The following is a 25367-nucleotide window of genomic DNA, read 5'->3' as shown; positions in this document are numbered from 1 at the left end:
GCATAAACAGGTGAAGGTTAGCAGAGCTTAGACTGCAAACCAGAGTGTGTGTTCAGGTAGCCTGGGGGCTGGGGCTGGGGGTGGGAGCACTGTGCAGGTGAGCAGCAGGGGGGCAGTGAGGAGGATTAGTCCCTCGCCTGCAGATCCAAGGAGTTCTTGGGGCATTTGCAGAACAGGTGGTCCCTGGCTGCTATGACTTCACTCACCTTTGGGTCTTAGCAGCTCTTCTGAGGGTACAATTCCAAACTCCTCTGAATTGTGAAGTTTCTCCTCTTTCTGACTTTCACTGGAGGTGTCCTCTCACACCAGGTCAAGGTCATCCTCTCTGGAGGGATAAGGGAGCCTAGCCAGACCCACTCCCCAAGAGCTCACCATCCCTTTCTAGTCACTGCCGGTCACTCTTAGACTTGGGCTCAGCCTAGTCTCAGGCTGTCACAATTCCCCTCCAAATGGCCGAGTCTCCTAGCCATGCTAGACCTTCTTGCCAGGAAAGGCACCATGATATACGGTGGAAAAAGCACTGGATGTGCAGGTAAACTTCTCTCACTTGAATCCCTCCTCCATCACTTAGTGGTTGAGTGGACTATAAATACTTTTATAACTGTAAGTTGGAGCTAATAGCATTCTCCTTACTTACTGTACAAGGCTTTTTGAAACATTCACAGGGATCAATTATGTAAAAACCCTTCATTTAAAAGAAAAAAAAAAATCTAAGCAGCTCTACATACAAATTGCAGGTTCCAGGAAAGAGTCTCTGTAACTGTCCATATGTTTGAAATTGATGACTTTATTGACACAAACTTGCAATAGAAAGTGTTATGCCGATAGGAGAGTAAGACTCAGTTCCCGTATCATACGCGCATGAAAAAATTGCCAGACGAATTTCCAGTAACATGTTTTAACTTCTGGTCACTGTCTTGGTGAAATCCAGGTTGTTCTGCAGAAAGATCATATATGTCCTCGTCCCCTTCTCCCTCAGAAGTGAGAAATTGTTTCTATATAAAACAGAGGCACCCTCTCAAGTTGATAAATTCCAAACAACATGTAGCACTTAAGTGATGCAAAAACAAGGTTGTAAAGAGAAACTAGGCTTAGCCCGTGGCTGACAGACAGCACAGGGACTGGAGAAGGAATACCCTACATAAAACACAAAGCACATGCCCTGGGAGAGCGAGCCCTTGTACTGGCAGGATCAATGCCAAGCTTTGGCAGCTGGGGGCTCCTGCTGAGTAATGCCACTGGGGACACAGGAGTCACAGGTTTTGCTTTTATTATTTAAAAAAATTTTTTAAGAATGTTAAGTTCCTGAAAAGCCCTTTTTCAAAGAATCAGAAAATAATAGAGGATTGGGAAAACCATAGTTTTGTGTCTCATAAAGTCTCATACAGTGATTAAGAAAACACCCAGATCTGAAATTTGAGACAGAAACCTATCCTGAATATAAAAGTGAGATTACACTGCAGCGCAATCTACAACACACACTATACCTTAGCATCTAAGTTGGTCTCCTAGTTATTAAGACCACTGTGGGATTCAGGATATAAAATTTTGATTGGCCAGATTCCAAATCTCTCAGCATCTGCATGGTTCCTGACACATGGCATTTAATGTTATGGAAGAAATATACAATCTACCAAAGGAAGGAAGGAAGAAGAGAAGAAGGAAGGAAGAAAGAAAAGACACTGCCCACTTGCGTTTGGGGAATAAGAGTTGGCAGGTGAGGAGGCCGAGTATCTGAGTTCTACCCTGCTCATGTCAATTCTCTGGACTCTGTGATATAAACACACACCATCAGGCTGCCTCTATCTGCTAACATGGAGTTTATTGGTATCGTTTGGTACAATTTCAGTCCTACCTTTCCCAACCCCAGGCATGTTAACAGTCCTTTAAAAATCATGCTACATTACTGTGGAGGAAAATAATTCCACCTTAACATGCTTAAAAAAATGCTAGAAAATTTTATTCCTATCAAAACACTTTTTTTTTCTTTTTTACTGCATCAGCTACCTCATCTCTAACACAGTACATGCCAGTCCAATGTCAGTGTGAATGTGCATCAACCAGGTACTACTGACTTTCTAAAGTGATTCCTCTGCAGGTACCAAAAGGACATCGTCCTGGGTCTGTGTACAGAGAGGCCGAAGGGAAGCCCTGTGCTGTGCAAAGGGAAGCTGCCAACATATTCTGGATTATCTCCCTCCTGTGAGCAGTGTCCAGTCTTTAACAATTGCAAATGACCCAACTAGAGAGAGAAAACACTGAAGAATACAAGCAAAGGAAGCTGGAAAGCTACGAAAAATGCATCCTAGGCATCCTAGGTTGGATGCATCAACCACAACAACTGTGATATTGTGGTTCAGAGGCTGACATAGACATCAGCATGGGGGCCATTGAAGACAGAGAAGTGGGTGTGACTGCATCATAGAGACCTCCCAAAGACACGCCGCTGTGGGGGTTGGCGGGGTTAGTTTGTGTGAAATTGCATCTGCCTCTGTCTCATACTGAGCTAAGGAAACAAGAATAACACGGAGGTTTGCTGTTTCTTGCTTTAGAAACAGGGGTTTAGAGTTGGGTGAAAGCAACCTTTTAAGTGAACATGGTAAGCTCTGTGATGGTGATACTCAAAAAGAAAGAACACAAGAAAAAGCTTGCCTGAAGCAGTGCACATTACCGTGGCCAGGAGCGCTTAGAACCGACGTGTGAATCTATCACACATGGAATCAATCCGCCCCTTCTACCTCTCTGTGCTTCATAAATGGGTCTGTGGCTTTAGCTCACCACTTTTACACCAGACTGTACTGCAGGAGCTGCAAGGAGGCAAGCAGAACTGCACATTTGCAGTCGATTACCATACGTGAGTGCCGTGCCAATACATTGACATGATAAATAGGAGGCTGAGAGTGTCCCGACAGCTCAGACGGCCACTGGCTGCCAGGTGAGACAGTCTCTCAAGACACTCAGCAACGTTCACGTTCAGCAAGGGGCATCCACTTCCTCAGGCTTCCTTGATGGCATCCAGTATGTGAAGGGCACCAAAGAAGACCATCTGTTCTTCTAGTTGAACACTCTGCTAGTTGACGCAGTTCTTCGTGATTCTTTGACTTCTGTCCACCTGTCGGATGCTGTCTGGAACGTTAATGGTGACTTCTTTTGCAGACATTCGTTTAGCATCTCTTTTAGTCTGTTAAAAAGTTTAACACAGTGAATTGAGTTACTGGGAAATATCCAAAGGTCTTCATATTTGCATTAATCTCTTGAGGTTATTACACACGCATACACAGAGAGAGAGGGGCAGGAAAAATGACCCACAAGAACACAGGCACATACACTCCTTTTCGTATCTTTCTCTGTTGACTCTCTAATTCCAACCTAGAGCAGAGCTTGGCATAAGGAATGCTCAGTAAAATGTTGTCGAATGAATGAGTGAATTAGTTGAGGTCCATCAAAGGGTAATGTGAAGGCTTCGCTGGTTTTAGTAGAGTGGTTAATGGTTTGAGCTTTCCAGTCTGATAGACTTTGGTTTAAATACTGACTATATAATTTCACTATGGGCAAGTTTTTTCTAACCTCTCTAACTCTTAGTTTCCTCATCTGTAAATTGGGGAATGATAATAGTAGCTACCTCATAAGGTTATTGTAAGGATTAGATTAAGGTAATGCATGTAAGGTACTTAGCACAATGCCTGTTACTAAATCAAAATGAAAAAAAAAAAAGAGTAAGTACAATGAGTAAAAAGTAGGATAGATTATCCTCTTCTAAGTGAAGATACAACAATGACAAAAGTCCAGAATTCACACTAGTACTAAAGCATTGACTAAACTGTAGGTTCTTGAACCATATGTGCCCAATCCCCCCAACCCCCTTCAAGGGAAGCCACTTCGGCTAGTGAGCAGCGTCCAGTCTTTAACAATTGCAAGCGAGAGGTAATTTTGCACCCATCCCACTCAACGATCACATGCTTAGAATAGCATGAGATGGGCCTTGAGTCATCTCTATCTTGGACAAAGACATGTGCCACCCAATCCTCATTCCGGGAAGGCCCTGCTGTCCAGCTGCAGGGAGTGCAGTCAGCAAATAGCCACCAGTTGTCCCCTCAGGGTGGCCTCAGAGAGCCACTTCACCCAGGACCTTGCCCTTCCTGAGGTGGCCCAATGAGGGGGTAAATGCAGGGGTATCAAGGCCTGGCCATTTGGCCCAAAGCAGGCCAGCTCAGACAAGCCACTTAGCTTCAGAGCTCCCCAGTGGATGGCATCAGCTGAGGCTATTGTCAGGCCTGCATTGTGACTCGACTTCTCCCTCTGCTCATTCCTGCTTCCAGCCCTCCTTCCCACAGGTGTTGACAGGGCACTTCCCAGTGAACATCCTATATAATGACATCTCAGAGTGTGCTACCTGGAAAGCAGAATCAGTCTGAGATCTGTGGGAGAATCTCCCACAGCGTGAGCATCTCCCCATGCTGCGTGTGAGTCTAGTGATGGTAGAGGCATATTTTTCATACAACATGGTCCCTGAACACAAGCCAACTACTTCATCTGTAGTGCATCTGAAGAAATGGTGAAATATTGTACCACTGGAGAAAAATTAATTTTTCACTGTATTTATTAACAAATGATATGTAGGTTTCTAACATGTCACATAAATCCTGTGTAGTAGCTGCTGGCAATGCCCCCCTCAGATTCCCTTTACTTGGCCGGTACATCCATTCCCCAGCTGTTGTGAGTTCTGGCTGCTAACTGCTCACAGCAGCACCCTGTTCTTGAGAATTGCCCTCATCTGACTGGAGCCACCTCCCTGAGAAACGCCAGAGGTTACGCCCTAATTCCTGGAGACAGCCCAAAGCCAATGCCTGATTGTTGGGGATACAAAAGGCTGGCCCTTTTGCCTCAAGGGGGTATGAATCTATGATGCCATTCATGCTCCGGAGCTCCCTGTAGGATCAGGCTGAGGCAACACTACCGCTGTTCAGTTGAGCTCACGTGTTTGGGGAACTTGGTCCTGCCCCACCCTGCTTCCCCCACTACCTTACGGGTTTCACCGGAGACTACTCTTTCCATCACTTCCTTGTACAAGGATCCTCATCCCAGGCTCTGCTTCTAGGGAACCTGACCTAAAGTAATATTTCATGGGTGATTTGAGGGATGTTTAAAGATAATTGTGACCATACACAATTTTAGCCTTATCCATTGATTTCATGACATAGGATTTCACTGTTTTCCTCTTCGTGTTCCCAGTGCCTAGCATAGTCTGAGATGTAGTAGGTTCTCAATTTAACTCTGGATGAGTAAATGGATGAAGGAACGGATGAGCACACCTCATCTGTCGGTGTACCCGTGCTTTAACAATCAGCAGTCAGTGCTGTCGAAGGATTCAGTCTGACACTCACCTCTTCCAAGCCTGAACTGGCACCAGGGCAGGCAGTGACTTTCATGGGTTTATTTTTCCCTAAAAGCAGAGAATTCATAAAGTCCCACAACCAATTTTGTTTCCTAAAGAAAAGTGTGGCAACTATGAGGCTAGTTCCATCAGATTTCCATTTCAGGCGTTATTGCATAAAAGCTTTGAGGACTGGGGCACGGCATAGAGACACACAGGAGCCTTATTTGAAATGAGCCAAGTTGACAGCAGCATTCCCCTCAAGCTGATGGGCAGTAAGGGAGCTTTCCAGAATGGAAACGTAAACTTTCCGAACTGCATAACTGCTTTTCTTTAGAGTTATTGGCAAGATTTCACAAAAGGTTATTAAAGATCATACAAAGAAATGCTCTGCTTTTCTAAGCTTAAAAACCTAAGCAAGTATTCAGCAATTGGATGATTCTTACTGTCCTAGCCCAAAGAGTCAAAGGCTACAAAATAGGCATTCCCAGGACAGCCACAGAATATGCATGGTTGAATCACAAGTACAATGGGGCAGTTTCTGAAATCTGTATATCAAAGCCTGCACCGTGGAGATGTGCAGAGGACAAGCTTTGGGGCCAAGCAGACCTGGGTTTAGTGCAAAGCTTTGCCACCAGTTAGCTGTGACAACACATGTTGCTTTAACCTCTGAATCTCAGTTCCTTTACCTGAAAGTGGGGAAATAATGCCTGCTTCTTAGGTTTGTTGAGATAATTAACTTAGCATTAATAGAGTGTCACTTAGCATTAATAGGGTAACCGACTTCTTCCAGTCTGCCCAAGACTGACCTATTTTAAAACTGAAAGTTTCACATTCAGGGAACCTCCTCAGGCCCCTGCAAACCAGGACAGTTAGGTGCCCCAATTATAGCCATTCACATTAATTCTATTTGCAAAACGATGTCAGTCAAACATACCAAATTTAAATCGAAACCTTCTTCTACTGAAACTCCGACTATTGCTACTACTACTTCTAAATAACAACAATAATAATAACTCTACAAGATATGCATGTGGATAAAGGACAAACTGGAGTTCTGTATTCCAATGATGGGCACAGAAGGGTCCAAGCCATAAACAAGTCGCTTCTCAAATAATTACACTGTATTAAATTTAGAATATTAAACAATTAGAACAACAATACGTTTTCTTGGAAGTGTTTTATAAAAGAGAAACTTTCAAGTCTGAGACATCAGCGGAAGGGTGCCCACCCCTTTTATAGGAGCAGGATACTCAGGAGGTCAGTTTTTGCGGCAATCTAGTTACAACGTGGAAACCTCAGATTTCAAGCCCAAATGAGAGGCAGAAAGAAGATGGGGAAGAGAACTACAATGCCAGATATTCTCTCGAGAAGTTCCAAGAAATAAGTTGCTTTGCCCTCCTATGAGAAGAGAGCTATATAGATACAGAGAACAATTGTACCATTTTGTTCCTCGAGGCCTATGGCATTTTGCATAACATAGATATTTTCCACTCTGATGTGGTTTGCAGTCAGCCAAACCTTTTTATTTAACATTCCACCCTCTTTAATTAATGACAGGAAAAGAAAACATGTCCCTATTGCAATTACTGGCTTAAAAAAAAAAAAACCCTTGCAGTTCCCAACTCAATGATGAGAGAAGCCTGTTTGGCACCTTTTGCTTGTAAGGCTGCCTGGTAATTCAGTCCTTCCTTCATTTCTAAAATTCTTCTTCTGTGAGTTTTATCACCAGTGACTCTTGCTAATGGGCCACCTCTTGTTTCTCACCCAGTTTTACAGCTTTTCTATTCTTCCCTTGCCTCATTTTAATTTCTGTAGGTTTAGTACTCTGTGAATTATAGATTTTAGTCCTCTTGATACTGCCTCTTTAATTAAAAGTAATTTATTGGCTGCCATTTCTCAAGGGTGACCAGATTGACTGTGATAACTTCCTGGCAGCCTCCAACCCAGATGGACTCGTTTCTCTTGGGGTTTAGAAGTCAACGATCCAGCTCATTCCTTGTGGAAGTAGGGGCAGCCTGGCTGCTCCATGGAAGCCTGGACTCAAAAGTGTAGCTAAATCTGCTCAGCCTTTTCTCACTTTCCCCCCAAATGGAAATACAGTCATTCAACACTGCATAATGATATTTCCGTCAACAACAGACCACATATACGATGGTGGTCCCATAAAATTAGTACCATATAGCCTAGATGAGTAGTAGGCTACACAATCTAGGTTAGCGTAAGTACTCTGTGATGTTCGCATGTCAACGAAATCACCTAGCGACGCATTTCTCAGAACACATCCCTGTCATTAAGCAACGCGTGGCTGTGGAGATGTTCTCAGCCTTACGTTGACTCTGCAAATACATCTACACCTAACAAGGGATTGTACAAACCTTTTCACAGTTTCTTATGGACAACAAAGAAAAGCAAAGCTTACTGAGATGATGATTTATCAGAACAAATTTTTCTGTATAACTAGAATCTTTTAATTATAAAAACAATAGATAATTATGGTAAAAGAAATCCAGAGAGTCAAGAAGGGCATAGTGAACAGTAACCCTTGTTCCCACACTCCGACCATGCTTATTCTTGCCCCAGAGGTGATCATGGCTGATGATTTCTTACCGAATGTTCCAGGGATTTTCTACACATATACAAGCATACAGCCCCATCTTATTCTCTCTCCTGAAACTCTTTACTTCCTTCCTGGCCTTTAAACGTGGTTTGGATAATATATTTATTTGTTTTCTTCCTTGCTTATTTTCTATATCCTCATTGGATTATAAACTTCAAGAAGGTAGGGACCCAGTCTGTTGTGTTCACCACAGCACCCCCAGAATCTTAGTGCCTATCACATAATAGACACCCAATGAATAATTTGACAAAGAACACATACATGAAGATAAACCTTCAGAAAGAGAGAAAAAAATCCCTAAGAACAGAACCTGTGTACACCGCCCTGCCTAAATGTCACAGAACTTTCCTACAGGATTTCAATCATGCTTATAATTGATTGTTCTTGCACCATCCCCGAGAGACAACTGGGAACGTTACTGTGTTCACTTTCCCTATGAGGCAGCTGAAGTCACTCAGGCTAGCGCAATTTGCCCAAGGCCAATGTCAGTCTAGGTGGTGAGTAGAACTAAAGATGGTGGCCCCAGGTCCCACAGCCAGCCTCCCACAACTCTGCCAGAGCTCACTCTAAATTCTCATCATTTTGCTTCAGCCAATGGGAAGGAAGAACATGGGGTCTAGAGGAGACAGACCTGGGTTTGAATTCCAACACAGCCAAATCACTACTCTGCATGCCACACTGGCCAAATATCTAACCTTTCTGAGCCTGTTTTCCCAGGTGGGGAATGATGCTGCTCACCACTTAGAGTTATGAAAGTTACAGACGATGCCATATAAAGTGTGTCTGGATCACAGTAGACACTACGAAAACATTAGTTCCTTCCTCTCCTCCTTCCCAAAAGATTAAGCCTTGTCAGCTGCAACTCAAGACATTTTTCTTCTTTCCAGTCAAGTCCCGTTAAAGGGAGACAGACAGTAACAAATGTCTAGCTGTTCTCAAACTTCATGAATTTATCTGCTGCTGCTTCATGAATTTTATGGCATTAATGCGAGGTCAGTTAGGAAACATTTGATTCCAGCAACTCCACCAAAGGCCAGGATGATACCCTCCATAGGCAGGAGTGAGACCACGCCTCAGGCAAAACTCACAAGAACTCCCCAAGCCTGGAGCAAATCCTGTACAGACCACAGCCCCATGCTCGGTACTCACTTGACTACGTATCAGGGGTATCTATCGTATCAGGTATCAAGTGCCAAAGGAGTTGCTACTTTTCAACTTGAACCTCAGATAAATCAAACACTAGGAACGCAGTAGAACCTGCTTTAGAAAAGCAACTGGGCTCCCACAGAACAGTCATCAATCACATGATGGTGGTGCTGCAGGGTGGCGGGTGGGAGTGGAGCCATGGGAAACCTTTCTAATCTCAATGAAGTACTAGGCTGGTCTCACTCACTCAACATGTGGTTAGAGAGTACATATCATGTGCATAACCCTGAAGTAGGCTCAGCGGGCAAGGGAAGACTACAAAGAAGAATGAGGAGGTTTCTGCCCTGTGTGGCTTCTAATTGAACTGGTTTTTCTGCAGACCCTTAGATGAATAGTGAGTCTCGCAATTCTTCACCTAAATAAGGTAGCAGCCAATATATAGATGCATTTTGGAATCACTACATACACACACACACATACACATACACGTACACTGCCCGCCCATCCCCTACTGTGACATCCACATACTGCCAGGCTTGAACTAGTGAGTGCATCCAAGTGCCTTCTAAGAGGTCTCCTTCTCTTTGGTTTTCCCCAAGGATTTCTTTCATTCTCTCCCTCCTTTTAATATCATGTTCTTGTTTTTCTAGGAGAAACTCATATTTACTTTCCAAACTCTTCTCATATATCTCATCTTACTGCCATCCAGGAGGAATTCTGGGCTGGTCCTATCCTCCTTTCTGGATCAGGCCTCCTTCTCTGGCTACAGTCATTTCTGTGAGGCTTCACTCATCTTTCCTGGACTGGACCAAGCCTTGCCAGCAATCGGACACTGGAAGAACAGGGAAGGGAGAGCAGAAGGAAGAAGCACCTTAGCTGAGAATCAGTCCAAGCATTGGCTACTTCCTTTAGCCTTGTCTGGTCACTTTGCCGAGAATAAATAAAGCAACCTGAAAAGATGCAGCTCCTGAAGAGATGAAGGCTCTTTGGGAGAGAGACCAGCCACATACTGCTCAGAGCTATAGTCACAAAGACATTTCCACCTTAGCTAAATACTTGAGGTGGTAGTTCTAGGGGAGAAAAACAAGAGTCCTACACCAGGGGAAACAATCAGGTTGGAGAGTAAGTGTTTGGAGGCAGCCCAGAGTTCCTGAACAATTAATTAGGAGGAGAGAACAAGCGACTACAGATCCTCCTCTTGTGTTATTTGTTGAGCTCGGAGAAGAAGCTGGGGAAGCAGATGGAGTCAATGATTTATCAGATGCTGCGGAGTCAAAAAGGTCCCAAGTGACTAGAGGAAATCAAGGTGCAATAGAGAAAGAACTCTCTACTGAGGGAGTCAGTTCCAATTTGTGAAAGATCATTTTTGTCACATTCTCTTTGCCAGTTAGCACCCATTAACACAAGGGATAAGACAGGGGCCAGGAGGAAGTGAAAGAAGGAAAATAGGTTTGTTTGACGGGACATGAAGCAGAGAAGGGCTCAGAATATGAGATGCTGCTGTTCACCATCACAGCAACATTAGTTGCCTCTCACCACCTTCAAAAAGTGATTTGACCTGTGCGGAGGCATCTGTGTTACATAGAGTAGTTTCTATCTCCAACCAGTGGCCTTTTAGTTCCTCCACAGCTCCATGCAGAGTCTGTAAATGCTATGTTCATTTATTCCATAGTATCGGACTCTCCACCCTCACCGCCATTGAAAGTGGCAGCTGCTTCAGAGCAAAGGGCATGTGTGCCTTTTCCACTCCTGGATCTTTGGCATTAGAACAGTGCCTGACACCTAGGTGGTGCTGAGTGAATGAACATTAAATGAATGAATCCGAAGAGTGCTTATAGGCACTTGTGAGGAAATTTTCCAGGCCCAGCAGGATTGCCTTTAACACACAAACTTGTTTTGTAAATCTAAATGGAAATACTGCAGTAGGCATGCGCGTGAGGATACACGCTTCATGAATGGGTTCTGCTGGAGAAGGAAAGCTTTAAAAAAGAGTCAAAGAACCATCAGCCAGATGGAACGCTGTGAAATGCTGTAAGGTCGTCTCGAGGAAGCAAAGGAGGACTGGGAGAGGCAGGTGGATACTGGCTGAGCCACACTGAAAATGCAGGAAGCTTTAGCCCAGAGTATGAGAGACAAGCTAGGAAGGGACAGTATGTCAAGGTCCTGGAGGGAATAGGAAGAAAGCTATTTTCATTAGGCAGATTCCAGGCAGCTGAGAACTGTGCTGCTGACAGAAGCTTGAATCAGACGTAAACTTCGCTTGTAAACTGACACCTTAGATAGAAAACCTTTGCTAAGGCCTTTGAGGGATTCAAGGGATCCCTGACATCTGTTGGCTGGTGAGGTCTCAGGATGCAAAGACCACTGATGCACTTCAGCAATTGTCTGAACACTTAAAGCAGAAGTTATCTGCTCCCTGATCTTATTTTGGAAATAGTTACAAAGCAGCCATTGTTCATTGAATTGTGCAAACAAAAGCTGCAGTGGCCGGCTTATCGCTATGCCCATCTGCCCCGTGGGGCTGCGTTGGTCAGGTGCATTGTGTGTGGTCCTCACTCTCCTGTGACAATTTCCACTGCAGCTGGAGCCCCGGGGGCTGGCTCTACCTGCTCCCATTTTAACTTCCACACAGGATCTGGCATGTGTGCGTCCAGGGGGAGTGCTTTTCTTAGCACTGAGTCTCCATTCTCATCTCTAAACTGGAGACAACAATATCAACATTTTAGAGGAGTTGTGAGGATTAAGCGAGACAATATAATGAAGTGGTTAGCATGCTATGCTCTGCCTAGAAGGTTGCCATCACAGACCTAAGAAAGAAGGGCTAAGTACAATTTACTGTCTTTAAATTCTCATGTTTCATAACTGGAACTCATCTGTTGCTGGTTAGCTGGTAAAGTGACATAAGCACTTTTGAAAACTGTTTGTCAGTATCTATTAAAGGTGAATATATCCCTATCCTGTGAGCCAGCAATTTTACTCCTGGGTATATACCCAAAAGAAGTGAATGTCCACCAAGGGGCATGCACGAGAATGTTAACAGCTATATTGTTCACGATAGCCCCAAACTGGAAATAACCCAAATGTCCTTTAAGTAGAATGGTTAAATTACAGTGTATTCAAATAATGGAATATACATAACAAAATAAATGAGGAAATTTTTGCAATTCACAACAACATGGATGATTTTCACTAGCATAACATTAAACAAAAGAAGCCAGACACAAAAGAGCATGTACTGTATGATTCCATTTATAAAAGTCTCAAAAATAAAAACTGGTCTATAATGCTAGAAGAGTATCAGAATGAGTGACTATACTGTCAGAAGAGTGGTTATGTTGTGGGGTCGGATGGTGACTGGCACATCCCAGTTGCCTTGGTGAGGGGCACAAGGGGGATTTGTGGAGTAGTGACAATGTTCTATGTCTTCATATGGAAGATAGTTCATGGGTGTGCCACCTTATAAAAATTCTTTGAATGTATGACTGACTTGTACATTTTCTGTATGTATGTTATATGTGGTAGATTGCATTATTGTCCCTAATCCTTTGCTCTCTCTCCCCTGGGCACAGAGTCTACTTCCCTCCCCTATTCATGTAGGGCTTGTTCAACTTGCTTCAGCCAATGGGAGGTTGGTCGGTATGACATGAACAGAGACATGAAATGTGTTTAAGTAGTTTGGTTTTGCACTCTTGGGTTTCTGCCATAGTCATGAGAAGAATATACCTCATAAATGTTGAAGAATATACCTCAGAAATACATGCTGCTCTTTTGGCTTGATTCCCAAATAATAAACATGGAACACACTGATTGTAAGGGGGGGAAAATGATTGTCATCTGAAGCCACTGAATGTTGACGTGCTTTGTTATGCAGCAATATTGTGGCAATAGCTGACTAATACATTATTCTTCAATAAAAAAGTACTTTAAGATCTGTATGCTCCACCTTTCTAATCATCACCTGAAGCAAATTGAAGTTACTGACACCCATCTGCAGCACTTACACAGCCTATTCATGTCATACAACCATATGAACCTTAGTTTCCTTGTCTATACAATGGGGATGATGCTCACTTCACAATGCTCTTGGGAGGACTTAATGAACCCGGAGACCTAAAAGAACTCTGTAAATTGCAGGACGCAATTTTAAAGTGATGGATGATGGGGGCAGGAAGTGAGGACGGAAAGAAAGTATGTGGATCATGCCACACACCAGGCAATGCTGCTTCCTCCCTACCATGGTGTATCAGGCTCAAAAGGTGACGGCACAAGTGTGGGGAGGAGGCTAGGAGACAAATGGCAGGGCCTGCACTAGTGCAGTCACTAGGCTTCTGAGCAGTTCTGTGGGGCCCAGACTGTCTTGGAAGATGGCAATGATGAGACCTCTAGAAGGCCAGCTATGCACAGGAAAAGTAAGGAATACAGGATCCTAGGAAGGCCCCTACTACCCTCAAATCTACCCTCCACCCATTACCTTCTATGGTGCTGAAGGGCCACCATCAGTGTTTCATTTAATTGGGTTATGGTGCTGTATGCCTAACCAACCCCTGTTAATCCTTACTGTCTTTCTTACAGCACTTCTCAGTTTACAAAGAACAGGCCCACCTGTTCTCTCATTTTGGTATTATTTCTCTTGTGTGGATAAGGAACCTGAGACTCTGAGAGATTCAGTGACTCCTGAAAAGCCATTTAGTTAGTGACCGTTAGAGCTGAATTTGCAACAGGTTTTCCAACCAAAGCTTAGAGAAGTAACTCACTGAAGTGAGCAAGAATTCCATCATTAGATAACGAGGTGTACCCTTAGAAAGCAGGTAGCATTGGCCTGAGGAGACAGGACCAGTAACTTTTGACAGGGTAGAGGGGGAAATATGGGTCTGGAGCTTTGGGTAAATAGTGGACTTTGAAGGGGTATGAGGCATGGGAAAGATGAGGAAGTGGGAGGGAGGAAGAGACTGCAGACCCCTGAGCTGGCCCACTAAGGGCATTCGTTCCCATGGGAAGAGCCAGAGGCAGCAAGAGGAGCACTCCCAATAACAGCTCTGGGAGAAAGAAAAGGATGGGAAAAGATGCCAGCTACGTCCAGCAATGCCATAGCCCTGCCTCCTCTCCAAGAGCAACAGTCTGGGGGTGATGCTGCCACCACATTCTGCAAGCAGAGCACCTCTTGGGGACCCTCCTACTGCCTGTCTGGTTGGAAGGTCTGAGGTAAAATGCCAGGCTTGTCTCCCACCCCAGTGGTTTTCTCTCTCCTTCCCTGCCCACTCCCCATCCTGCCAACCCTGGAGACTGGCCAACTGCCTGGCCTAAGACTGGTTCCTATAACCAGCAGAGTCCTATCAAGATGGTGAGAGCTGTGACAGAAGAGGAGACCCTTGAACAAAGCTGTATTTAAGCAAGAGTGCAAATATCAAGAACCCATTTTCACTGATTCAACAAAAAATACAGTAACCTTCAAGATAGGGGTTGGGGTAGCGGTGGGGTCTCGCCATTTTTGTTTGCAACAATTTTTACATGAGTAGGGAGGAGAATTTCCATTGGCAAGGCAAGCCGTCACTGCTCCTTCCCTGGGTACAGGCTCAGCTTGGCCCTGCCCTGAAGCAAGCTTCTCCCCCTTTCTCCAGTCCCAGGTCAGTTCTGTGGCTGCCACTTACTTCTGTGGTCCGAAGGCCATTCTGTTTCTGGGTCAGAGGGCCTGAGCTGAGGCTCTGGGGATTCGGGCACTGGGTCCCACAGCTCATCTTCTTCTCTGGGTTGGGTGCTCCACCTGGGGCTGTAGATCGGGGCACACCATTGGAGGACAGTCCATCTTCCAGCACACCTAGGGGAGGGAAGCAGAGGATGGCACTAGAGTCTTGCACATGGCAGTTGCTGCAAACAATCCCTAAGTGTGTGGAAAAAAAGATAGCCAAAAAGAAGAAATAAGATTCACCAGAAGTCCCACCATGCAGAGGTTTTCTATAAGAACATGTGTTTTTGTTTTTTTTTTACCAAAATGAGACTTTAAAATAATTTTGTTACCTGAAATTTTTACTTAATGATACACCAATGATATTTCTCCATGCCATTACACATTCTGCCATATTATTTCTTACACATAGTCTGCCGTTGTTTGGATGTGTCACCATTTATTTAACTAATCCCCTCTAATTGGATATTTGCCTTCACTGTTTCATAATAAATGTTACAGTGATGAAACTCCTTATGGGTAAAGCTTTATTCTTAATTACTTTCTTAGGATAAATTCCTACAAGTGGGATTACTGGTTTGAAGGTTATACAGAGTTTTTTGCATAATTCCGTCTCAAGGTATTAGAGTGAGCATGTATGCCTCCCATAACAAATGCTAAGAAATGATAGAATGAAGTTTAAATAAATAGCCTCACTGAAAAGCAAGAGGGGGGCTGCAGCGAAGAAATCATGGATGAAGAGTATCTGACTGGAAAGAGAAGAGGCAGCCCAGGAAGCACGAGGAGGAGATCCAGGTGGAGTACAAGACGTGGGCAGAAGCTCTGTGATAGCCACAGGGAGGCCAAGAGCAGCCAGGCAGGGTGGCCATTCTCCACCAGCTGAGGCCAGTGAGCAGTGATGGTGGGAGCAGTCTGTGGGGGTGGGACACTAGGATATAACAAGAAATACATGTTTGGTCTTCATCTCTAGCTCCTGGCACAGGGCTCCTAAAACCCTTGTAATTTCTTGAGTGATTGGGGTGATAAGAGCATCTTTTGTATAATATTTGGTCTTGGCTCTCAGTTCATAACACAGAGTTCCTAAATCCTTTGGAATTTTGTGAGTGATAGGAGAGACAGGAGCACCATTTGTTCTATGAGGCAACTCTTGGCGGGCCCCTAGGTAGCTTCAGGATGGGAGCCGGTCGCGAAAAAGACCTAACTTTGATTAGAAGCTTGGAACTTTCATCCTCACCTTCCAACCTCTGGGGAGGAAGGGGGGCTGGAGGTTGAGTTTGTAACTAATTATGCCTACATGATGAAAACTCCATAAAAACCCCTAAATGACATGTTTAGGGAGCTTCCAGGTTGGTGAAAGCATCCGTGTGCTGGCAGTTCTGTCCCTAGCTTCATGAGGACAGAAGCTCCTGCACTTGGGGCTCTTCTGGACCTCGCCCGACGTACCTCTTCATCTGGCTGTTCATTTGTATCTTTTTATAATATCTTTTACAATAAACTGGTAAATTTAAGTAAAGTGTTCCTGAGTTCTGTGAGTCAGATAGCAAATTACCGAACCTGAGGAGGGGACAAAGGAACTGTGACTTATAGCCAGTTGGTCAGAAGTACAAGTGGCAACCTGGGCCCTACAACTGGCATCTGAAGTGGGAGGCAGTCTTGTGGAACTGAGCCCTTAAACTGTGGGGTCTGTGCTAACTAAACGTAGTTAGTGCCAGAATTGAATTGAATGGCAGTACGCACAGTTGGTCTCTGGAGAGTTGAATAATTGGTTGATTTAGGGAGAAAAAACCCCATATATTTGGTATCAGAAGTGTTTTGAGTAGAAATAGCACAGGGAAGGACTTGACTCAGAGAGAAGGGCAATGCTCTCAGAGGCTGGTGACACCTGAGAGAAAATGAAAATTCCTACCAAGAAAGCAGGGATGGCCACCACCTTGTCCCATTCTGAGACACTTCAAGAAGTATACCTGACCCCAATCCTCCCCATGCCCATGGCCTGTCCCCTGTCAGGGTTAGCGGACATGGAATACAGCTCCCTCCCCGCCCCTCACTCCCCTGCAACCCAGTTGCTGACCCAGGAGGAGGGTGGCAAGGCAGGAAGGAGAGGCTGGGGGCAGCAGAAGCCAAGAGCAAGCAGCGGAGAACACATCCCAGGGGGGGTAGATAGGTAACAGGAAATGGAACCAAGCATGAGTCCGAGCTCCAAGCCCTGGCACATGCTCCATCGTCCCATAGGATTTCACTTACAAAACACAAATTCAAAGATAAAATTATCAAGAATTTCAAGATGGCACCTGCAGAGTATTAAATCCTAAGCACAGGGCCCCTTCTGAGCCCAGCAGGCTCTGAGTGGCTGCACTGTCACATACCCATGAAGCTGGTCCTGCCAACACTTAGAGATCAGGCAGAGCTGCTGTGGCCGAGGTACAAATGTCTAGTCCTTCCCTCTCAGCAGCCCCTCCGTTCCCTGGGCATCTCTGTTAAACCTCAGGACTCCTAGAAACACAGTTTCAAAAGTCACTCATTTGGTCTAGTGTTTTCAGTTTTCATTTGTGGCTAAACAAAAGTTAGAACTCTGGTTTCTTAATCCCCAATCCAGGGATGTCACCATCTGGTAAATGGGAATAACAATTCCTTCTTCATGGGGCTGTTATAAAGATTAAACAAGACAATATATATAAAGGTTCACAGTGTTTGGCACATACCTTGTACTTATCATTATTTGTGGCCCAACACCAGCTGCCTTGTTTCCTTGTGCTGCCCCTCTCCATTAGCCACTTTAGTTACATTCTTGGTTTACTAGTCACACAAACAGCACCTGTTAACTGCTAAATGACTGGCCCACCAAGCCTGACAAACAAGCAGAGAAGCTCTGATGACAAGCAGAGAAACAGGGCTGGGCCTGGGGACTCACACTGCCAAACAGTGAGCAGGGGTCATCTGCCCAGGGTGGCTGAGGTCACTGCAGAGGGTCAGGAATATGGGGTCATTTACTGTTACTTCTGCCTGTAATAAACCAGGTGATTTCGTTGCATGGATTTAATTTGACTTGTATCTTCTAGTTCCTAAAATCATAGACTCAATGTTAGAAAACTTGTAAACTACAAAAAAGCACAAAAGAAAAATAATTTTTACCTCATCACCCAGAGATGTCCCCTGTTAACAAGGAGATGCATAACCTTCCAGCAGATGCTATTGGTGCCTGCACAGGTCCACTGACCTGACCCCTGCACCTGTCCCCCAGCTGCTGTGGATGTTGCTAGCTAATGGCTCACACCTGCCCCCTTTCCTAAGGCTTGCCCTTGGCTAAAGGAAGCCCTCTCACCAGGATAGCCTGGCCAGTTATACAGGGGCAGCCCATGGCCAATGACTGACTAAAAGTCTATGTGTGTGTGTGTGTGTGTGTGTGCCTGTATGGGGTGTATGTAGAAGGGACCCCTTGCCTTTGAATGGGACAATTTCTGTCCTTTTGCTCCAAAGCAAACCATGGCATCAGGCTGAGGCTAGACTAATTCAGAAACCACATCTTTGCCCAGCTCCCTCCCCTGGCCCATCCTGCTTTCCTCGCTCCCTCCCTCGCACAGTTCTCCTCCCAGGAGTGTCTCCAAGAGTCACTTGCATAAAATCACCATGTCAGGTTCTGCATCTAGAGAACAGAATCTAAGACAGCAGATGCACCTTGCATCCTGGATATATTCCTTCTGGCCCTCCACACGCACTCTCCCCTCCTCTCCACTCAGCTCTGTGTCCCAGGACACTGGCCTGAATGCACCATGTCAACAGGCTCCCTGGCCCACTGGCTTCTAGCTGAGTTTGTCAATGGGTGTCACTAGCTATTGAGAGGAGGGGTCTGCAGTAGCAGACTGAGGTCGAGTCTTTATTCCCCGGGCTCCCGCCATGCAGTGTTGCCATGGGTGCACTGTGTCCTCTATACACTCCCCCACCAGAAGAGGGTACAGAACCAAGAAAAGCCCAAGAGGCTGTGCAATCAGGAGGTTCCTGACAGCTTCAGGGGGAGCTTGGAGGAGCGGTGGGAACAGAGGACAGATGGTAAGTTGTTGAGGAGGGAGTTACAGATGCTGTATCAGTCAGGGTTCTTAGCTGCAAGCAGCAGAAATGGACTCCGGTGAATTAAAGTAGAAAAGTGATTCATTTAAATGATCTGGGAAGCTCACAGACTTTCTGGGAGGGCTAGAAGTGATCTTTCAAGGAACAATGTCCCAATCCTTCCACAGAGCTTGTCCCACTATTGCCTGGACCCTGGAAACCGGCCTCAGCAGCACTGCCACACTTATATTACAAGATTATTGTTGTTTTCCTGAAACCCAAGTTGAATTGGGTATCCTGAACTTTATCTGGCAACCCTACTGGGCATCAGGTCCCCAGACTGGAGGACATGGTTGTGAAAGCTGCATAGTACTAAACCCTGAGCTCCATCTGCAGGTCCACTCCAAGCCACCCCTCTCGAGCCTGGGAGATGAGAGTTACCCTTATTTTACAGGAGAAGAAACAAGTTTAACCCAGGTGCTGTATGTTTTTAAAGCTTGTGGTCTTAGTATTTACATTTCCTTCAAGAAAAAACTCCCAAGTAAGCAGTTATCAAATTTTTGTGAGCATGAGACCCACCTGAGGTGTCAGTTAAAATGCATATCCTTATATCCAACCCCCGGAACTTCTGAGTCAGTAGGGGCCTAGGAATATGCATCTAACAAGTTCCCTCACCACCACTCCACCCTCAGTGATTTTGAGGCAGGGAATTCTAAAGACTGCACTTCAGAGCTGCTGGCATAAAGATGGACACTCATGCTAGTTTTGAGGGTTGTATGCAAAATGCCCATCTAGATTTCTTTCCAGAGTGAATTCTGTAGTAGCAAACTGAGAGACATCTGTGCGCCCCTAGGGTATGTCTTTTTTTGACATTCATCACAAAATTTTCATTCTATCCAGAAGACAAGCCAAATCACTGACTTTGCCAAAAGATGAAAAACAGCTGTGTTCAAACCTTGCTGATAAATTGCAACCGATGACTTCTTGCCAAAGTTTCTTGCTATTTTAGAAATGGAACTGGGAGGGGGTAAGAGTATGGAAATGAAAAATGATAACTGGAAGCCATGTGGAGAGCAGGCCAAAGGGCACTTCCTCCTTAACCTAAGCACCTAGCTTTCCTTGGTGAAGGCGATCTTAGAGTCTGTCCAAAGTCACTGAAACTCCCTGCAAGTCATTTCCCTCAATGACAGAAAATCAAAGTATGACATTAGCAGTCTATTTGAGAAGAATCCCCTAACGTCACATCAGATGAATCTCTGGCTCCTCAAACACTGCCTGGGCTCAGGCCCTGAACACAACAGCTGACCATAACTTTGTCTGGCCTGAGGTATAAATTAAATAAACTGCAACTACCCACCCACTTACCAAGAATTTGTCTTCTCATTTCTCATTTTACAAAATGAACCAGAATGGGAAGATGTCTGTCATTTCTTCAATCTAATGAGTAATTTTTGAGCACACAATATGTGTAAGAAGCTGACATGTGGGGCCGGCCCGGTGGTGCAGCAAAGTTCACAAGTTCCACTTCAGCGGCCCGGGGTTCACCGGTTCAGATCCTGGGTGCGGACACGGCACCACTTGGCATGCCATGCTGTGGTAGGCGTCCCACATATAAAGTAGAGGAAGATGGGCATGGATGTGAGCTCAGGGCCAGTCTTCCTCAGCAAAAAGAGGAGGATTGTCAGCAGATGTTAACTTAGGACTGATCTTCCTCAAAAAAAAAAAGAAGCTGATATGTGACTTTTTGTATGGCTAATATAAGAAAATTCTTTAAAAATGGTGAGCAACTCTTACATATACGGTCAATTGATTTTGGGCAAGGGTGCCAAGACAATTCAATGAGGAAAGAATAGGTTTTTCAACAAGCATGCTGGGACAGCCAGCTATCTACATGCAAAAGAATGAAACTGGATCCCTACCTCACACTGTATACAAAAATTAATTCAAAATAGATCAAAGATCTAAACATAAGAGCTGAAACTATAAAGCATTTAAAAGAAAACATCTGCGTAAATCTTCACGACCTTGGATTAGGCAATGGTTTCTTAAAAATGACCCCAAAAGCACAAGCAACAATAATAAAAAATAGATAAATTGGACATCATCAAAATTTAAAACTTTTGTGCTTCAAAGGACACCATGAAGAAAGTGAAAGGACAATTCACAGAATGGGAGAAAAGTTTTGCACATTATATAGCTGATAAGGGACTCTTACTCTCAAACAACTCTGACAACTCAATAATAAAAAGACAACCCAGTTAAAACACGGGCAAAGGATAGGAATAGACATTTCTCAAAAAAATATATGCAAATGGCCAATAAACACTTGAAAAGATGTTCAAGGGAAATAAAAATCAAAACCACAATGAGATACTGCTTCAAGCCCACTGGGATGGCTGTAACAAAAAAGACCGATAATAACACGTGTTGTCAAAGATGTGGAGAATTTGGGACCCTCATACACTGCTGGTAGGAGTGTAAAATGGTGCAGCCACTTTGGAAATCAGTCTGGCAGTTCCTTCAAAGGTTGGACACAGAGTTACCATATGACCCAGCAATTCCACTCCTAGTTAGATACCCAAGAGAAATGAAAACCTATGTCTACACAAAGACTTGTACATGAATGTTCATAACAGAATTATTTATAATAGCCAAAAAGTAGAAGCACCCCAAATCTGCATCAACTGATGGATGGATAAATAAAATATGGTTTATATATACAATGGAATATTATTTGGCAATAAACAAAATGAAGTACTGATACATGCTACAACATTGATAAACCTTGAAAACTTGCTAAGTGCAAGAAGCCAGTTACAGAAGGTCACATATTGTATGATTCCATTTATGTGAAATGTCCACAAATAGGCAAATCTATAGACAGAAAAGTAGATTAGTGGTTGCCTGGAGTTGGGGTTGTTGAGGGGAGATGAGGAATGACTGTTAATAGATATGGGATTTCTTTTTAAGGTGATGGAAATGTTCTAAAATTGTGGGGATGGTTGCACAACTAACAAAACCATTTAGTTCTACCCTTTAAATAGGTCAATTGTACGGTATGTGAATTATAGTTCAATAAAGCTATAATTTAAAAAATGGTGAGCAACACATTTTGGAAGGTTATACTGACTAAAGGAAATGAAACACATTCAGACTTGAACAGCAACGGTCGGGGCAGGAGATTCACTAATGAGCAGTCTAGAAGGACAGAGCAGTACTAGCTAACAGTCCTCAAAGGCCACGAGGAGGGCATTGGAAGGCTACTGTTCCCTGAGTGAATAGCCAGCCTGTCACATCTGCCCTTGGCCATCAGGGTTGCTGGTGGAAACAGGTTCCCCATCGTACCCAGCAGCGTGCAAGAAAGATGCCTGCTGAGAGCAACAGCTGGAACTGAAAGGACCGCAAGAGGAAGCATGGAGAGTACTGTCTGTCCTTGGTGCAATCAGGCCTGAATTCTCCTCTCCCCAAAGAGACACCCAGGAGACAACAAACAAGCTAACAAACTGGCAGGCAGCCAAAAGAAAAAAATCAAAATCTCACTTTTTTTCTCCCTACTGATACCCTTAGAATCTGTTCGTGTTCTCTGAGGACTCACTGACGCTTCCCTCTCTCCCTCTGATCCCCTCGGGGGCACCTCCCTTTCTTGAAGCTTCCACCTCTGCTCCAAGATCACCACAGAGCATTCTCCAGGGTGGGTACCCGCCATATCTCTTTGTTAATTACTGTGGGGCTGTCCCAACCGTGTAATAAAAATTCAGCTCTCTCTTTCATCAAACGTACTTCCTATCTTCCTGTTTCAAAGGGATGCAATATTGCTATGACCATAACAACACCTTGTACTTTTCCAGAGCCCGCCTCCCAAACTGCTCAAAACAGTTCTCGTGCTCTTCCCTTTCCTCTTTGTCTCTCCTTGAACAACTCTTATAAACTTTTAAAATGTCTCCCTGCGTATTAGTTTGCTAGAGATGCCACACAAAGTACACAGACTGGGTGGTTTAAACAAGAGAAATTTATTTTTTCATATTCTGGAGGTTAGAAGTCTGAGATTAATGTGTCAATAAAGTTGATTTTTCCTCAAACTTCTTTCAATGCATAGACACAGAAACATAGATTTTCAAGAAATGAGATCATACCATACTACTATTCCATTTTCCCCCTTATCTATCAACATTTCTACACAGCTTCATTCTTCCTTCATCTGCTTCTTCCTCATCGTTCTTTTATCATTTGTCTTTCAATTAGCCAATCATTTGAAAAATATTTATTCAGTACCTACTATGTGCCAGGCAATAGGGTTACATCTGAGGCTTATGGTCCAGTAGAGTCGCAGGCTCTCAGCTAAATCCCCCCTCTACCCTCCTTCTTTTTCTTCCTGCTCCTCCCAGTCTCTACCTGGTCCCCCAGTTCCACACCAGAGAGGAAACTGGGAGATGGAAGGCAAAGATTGAATTCTCATTGGAGGAGGAAGATAAGAATTTGAACTGCCATTGACACAATTCTCTGTGAGAGATGGAGGGTGAGGCAAGGCAGAGAATATTAAGAAGACAATCTTATCCATCCATGTATCTAACTCCCTCTTCCTCTTCCGTGTGACCCAGTCTGGATCCCACCTTCTTACTCAGGCTAAAGCAGCCTCTCCAAGGAATTCTTTGCCTGAGCAGTCCCAGGCACCCTGACAAGCAGTGCTCTTATCATCAACATCCTACCAGGGTAACAAATCGATGCCTGTGAAGAGACTCCCCAGAGTTGGCTGGGAGGAGGAGGCCCCTCCAGCGGCTAGTGCAATCCTGCCCATCATAGCCCCATTTCTGCTCAGATGGGGAGGCTTACCTTGATCTTTTATTTTTATCCCACCTCTTTACGTGTCGAGACAAGGTATCCTGCTTGTGGCCTGGCTTCTTTCCACAAAGTCAGCAGATCTAATCCGCCAGGGATTTAAAAACACCCTGGGGGTGACACCCTTACACTGCTCCGAAGGTGCCTGGCCCCACGCTAGGCTCACACCTGCCCTTTAGACTCTTCTGCTTGGTCAGTGAAAGTTTCCCTTAGGGACAGAGTCTTCCAATGCAGTTTTCCTCCTTGTTTTCTTTTATTCCTTGGTTCAATCACTTTTGGGGTGGTTAGCCTTTTAAGGAAGTGGCAGCTGCTTTCCTGGTTGTTTTTTCACTCGTTGACATTTTCTGAGCTTAGTACAACCAGCCTCTTCAGCAGGCTCTTTCCATGCCGGCTGTAGCTGGCACTAGATTGTTCTCTTAGGTGGACATTAGAAATTAGGTGATACATCTTTATCACATATAACGAGTATATTTGGGTCAATCAGAATTAGGAGAATTAGGTCAATGGAATTGTTTTAATTCTTGAAATTTAAAAATCATCCAAAGCAATCAGCCAATCCTCTAGTATCTATGAGTGCCTACCCTGTGCCTAGCACTGGGCTGCTATTAGGGGGTATCAAACACTTACTTCCCTGAATCCTTTATGCCTCTGTAATTTAACTGGGAACTTAGCTTATTTAAGAATTACTGAAAAAATAGAGCCATGAAAAATTTAAATAACAAGATATCGTTTCTTACCCACCAAAATGGCAAACGTTAGGAAGTAAGATGATATTAAATGTTGAAAGGGAGTGGGTTAATGGGTTCTCTCATATATTGCTGGTGGGAGTCCAAAGAGAACTATTTTGGAGGACAATTGGCAGAATCTATTCAAGTTTAAAATGTGAGCAGCATGATGACTCAGCAATGCCAGCCCTCAGCATCTACTGCAGAAATCCTCTCACCTTTGCACAAAGAGGCCTGTTGAGGACGTTCTTTCCACCACTGTGATAGTGAGAATGCATCAACATTGCCATTCATCTTTTGGGTAACGACTAAATAAACTGTATTTTACCTATACTATGGAATTCTATACAACAATTTAAAGGTATAAAGATTTTTATAGATAGAAGTCCAATATATAATGATGAGTGGAGCAAGTGGAGAATAAATATGTACAAATGACAGCTTTTATATGGGAAAAAAACTACACTACATACTATGTTATTATTGTATTTTTTTGCATAGGAATACATACACACGTATGTATGTAATATATATCTTTATGTATGTATATGTGTGTGTGTGTATATATACATGTGCATGTGTGTTGTGTTTGTACACACAACAAACTGATAACAATGTCTCTGGGGAAAAGGCAGGGGACCAAGATGAGAGGGTGGTTAACGGGGCCTTATCTGTAACATTTCCACTTTTTAATACATTATTTGTGAAATAAAAATGATTTTTTAAAAATAGAGCTATGTCATATTTTGCCTCTTCTCATTAGTAACGGCTTTGGACCCACACGGTATTTTGCTGTGTATTTTTTAGTCATTTGATTACATTTAATCATCAAATATGCTATCAAAAATAGTGACCAAACATAATGACACACAAGAACAAGAACAAGAATGACACACAAAAATACATTGCTATTAGCCTATTCCACAAAGAAAGTTCAAC

At 44.0% G+C, this 25367-nt stretch overlaps 1 protein-coding gene across 7 annotated transcripts in view; it reads right to left on the bottom strand.

Annotated features, from left to right (window-relative positions):
• Positions 1-767: 767 nt before the first annotated feature.
• Positions 768-25367, bottom strand: part of BAALC (BAALC binder of MAP3K1 and KLF4) — an 81559-nt gene continuing 56959 nt past the window's right edge. For 4 of the 7 annotated variants that reach the window (XR_011421673.1, XR_011421672.1, XM_023648797.2 and 1 more), the window contains 2 exons: positions 14789-14955; positions 768-3181 (listed from right to left, as the gene is read on the bottom strand). Coding sequence is in view for 4 of the 7 variants with exons in the window: in XM_023648797.2 (XP_023504565.1) it covers positions 3071-3181; positions 14789-14955 (278 nt within the window). In the remaining 3 variants the exon portion in view is untranslated. Of the gene's footprint in view, positions 3182-9807; positions 9973-14788; positions 14956-17189; positions 17317-25367 lie in introns of those variants that run through there. The other 3 variants (XR_011421671.1, XM_070222465.1, XM_070222466.1) reach the window with 3 other exon arrangements.

This window comes from Equus caballus, chromosome 9 (assembly GCF_041296265.1).
Source record: "Equus caballus isolate H_3958 breed thoroughbred chromosome 9, TB-T2T, whole genome shotgun sequence".
Taxonomy (NCBI): domain Eukaryota; kingdom Metazoa; phylum Chordata; class Mammalia; order Perissodactyla; family Equidae; genus Equus; species Equus caballus.
The sequence above is the reverse complement of the archived record's forward strand: the minus strand, read 5'-3'. Positions and strand labels throughout refer to the sequence as shown.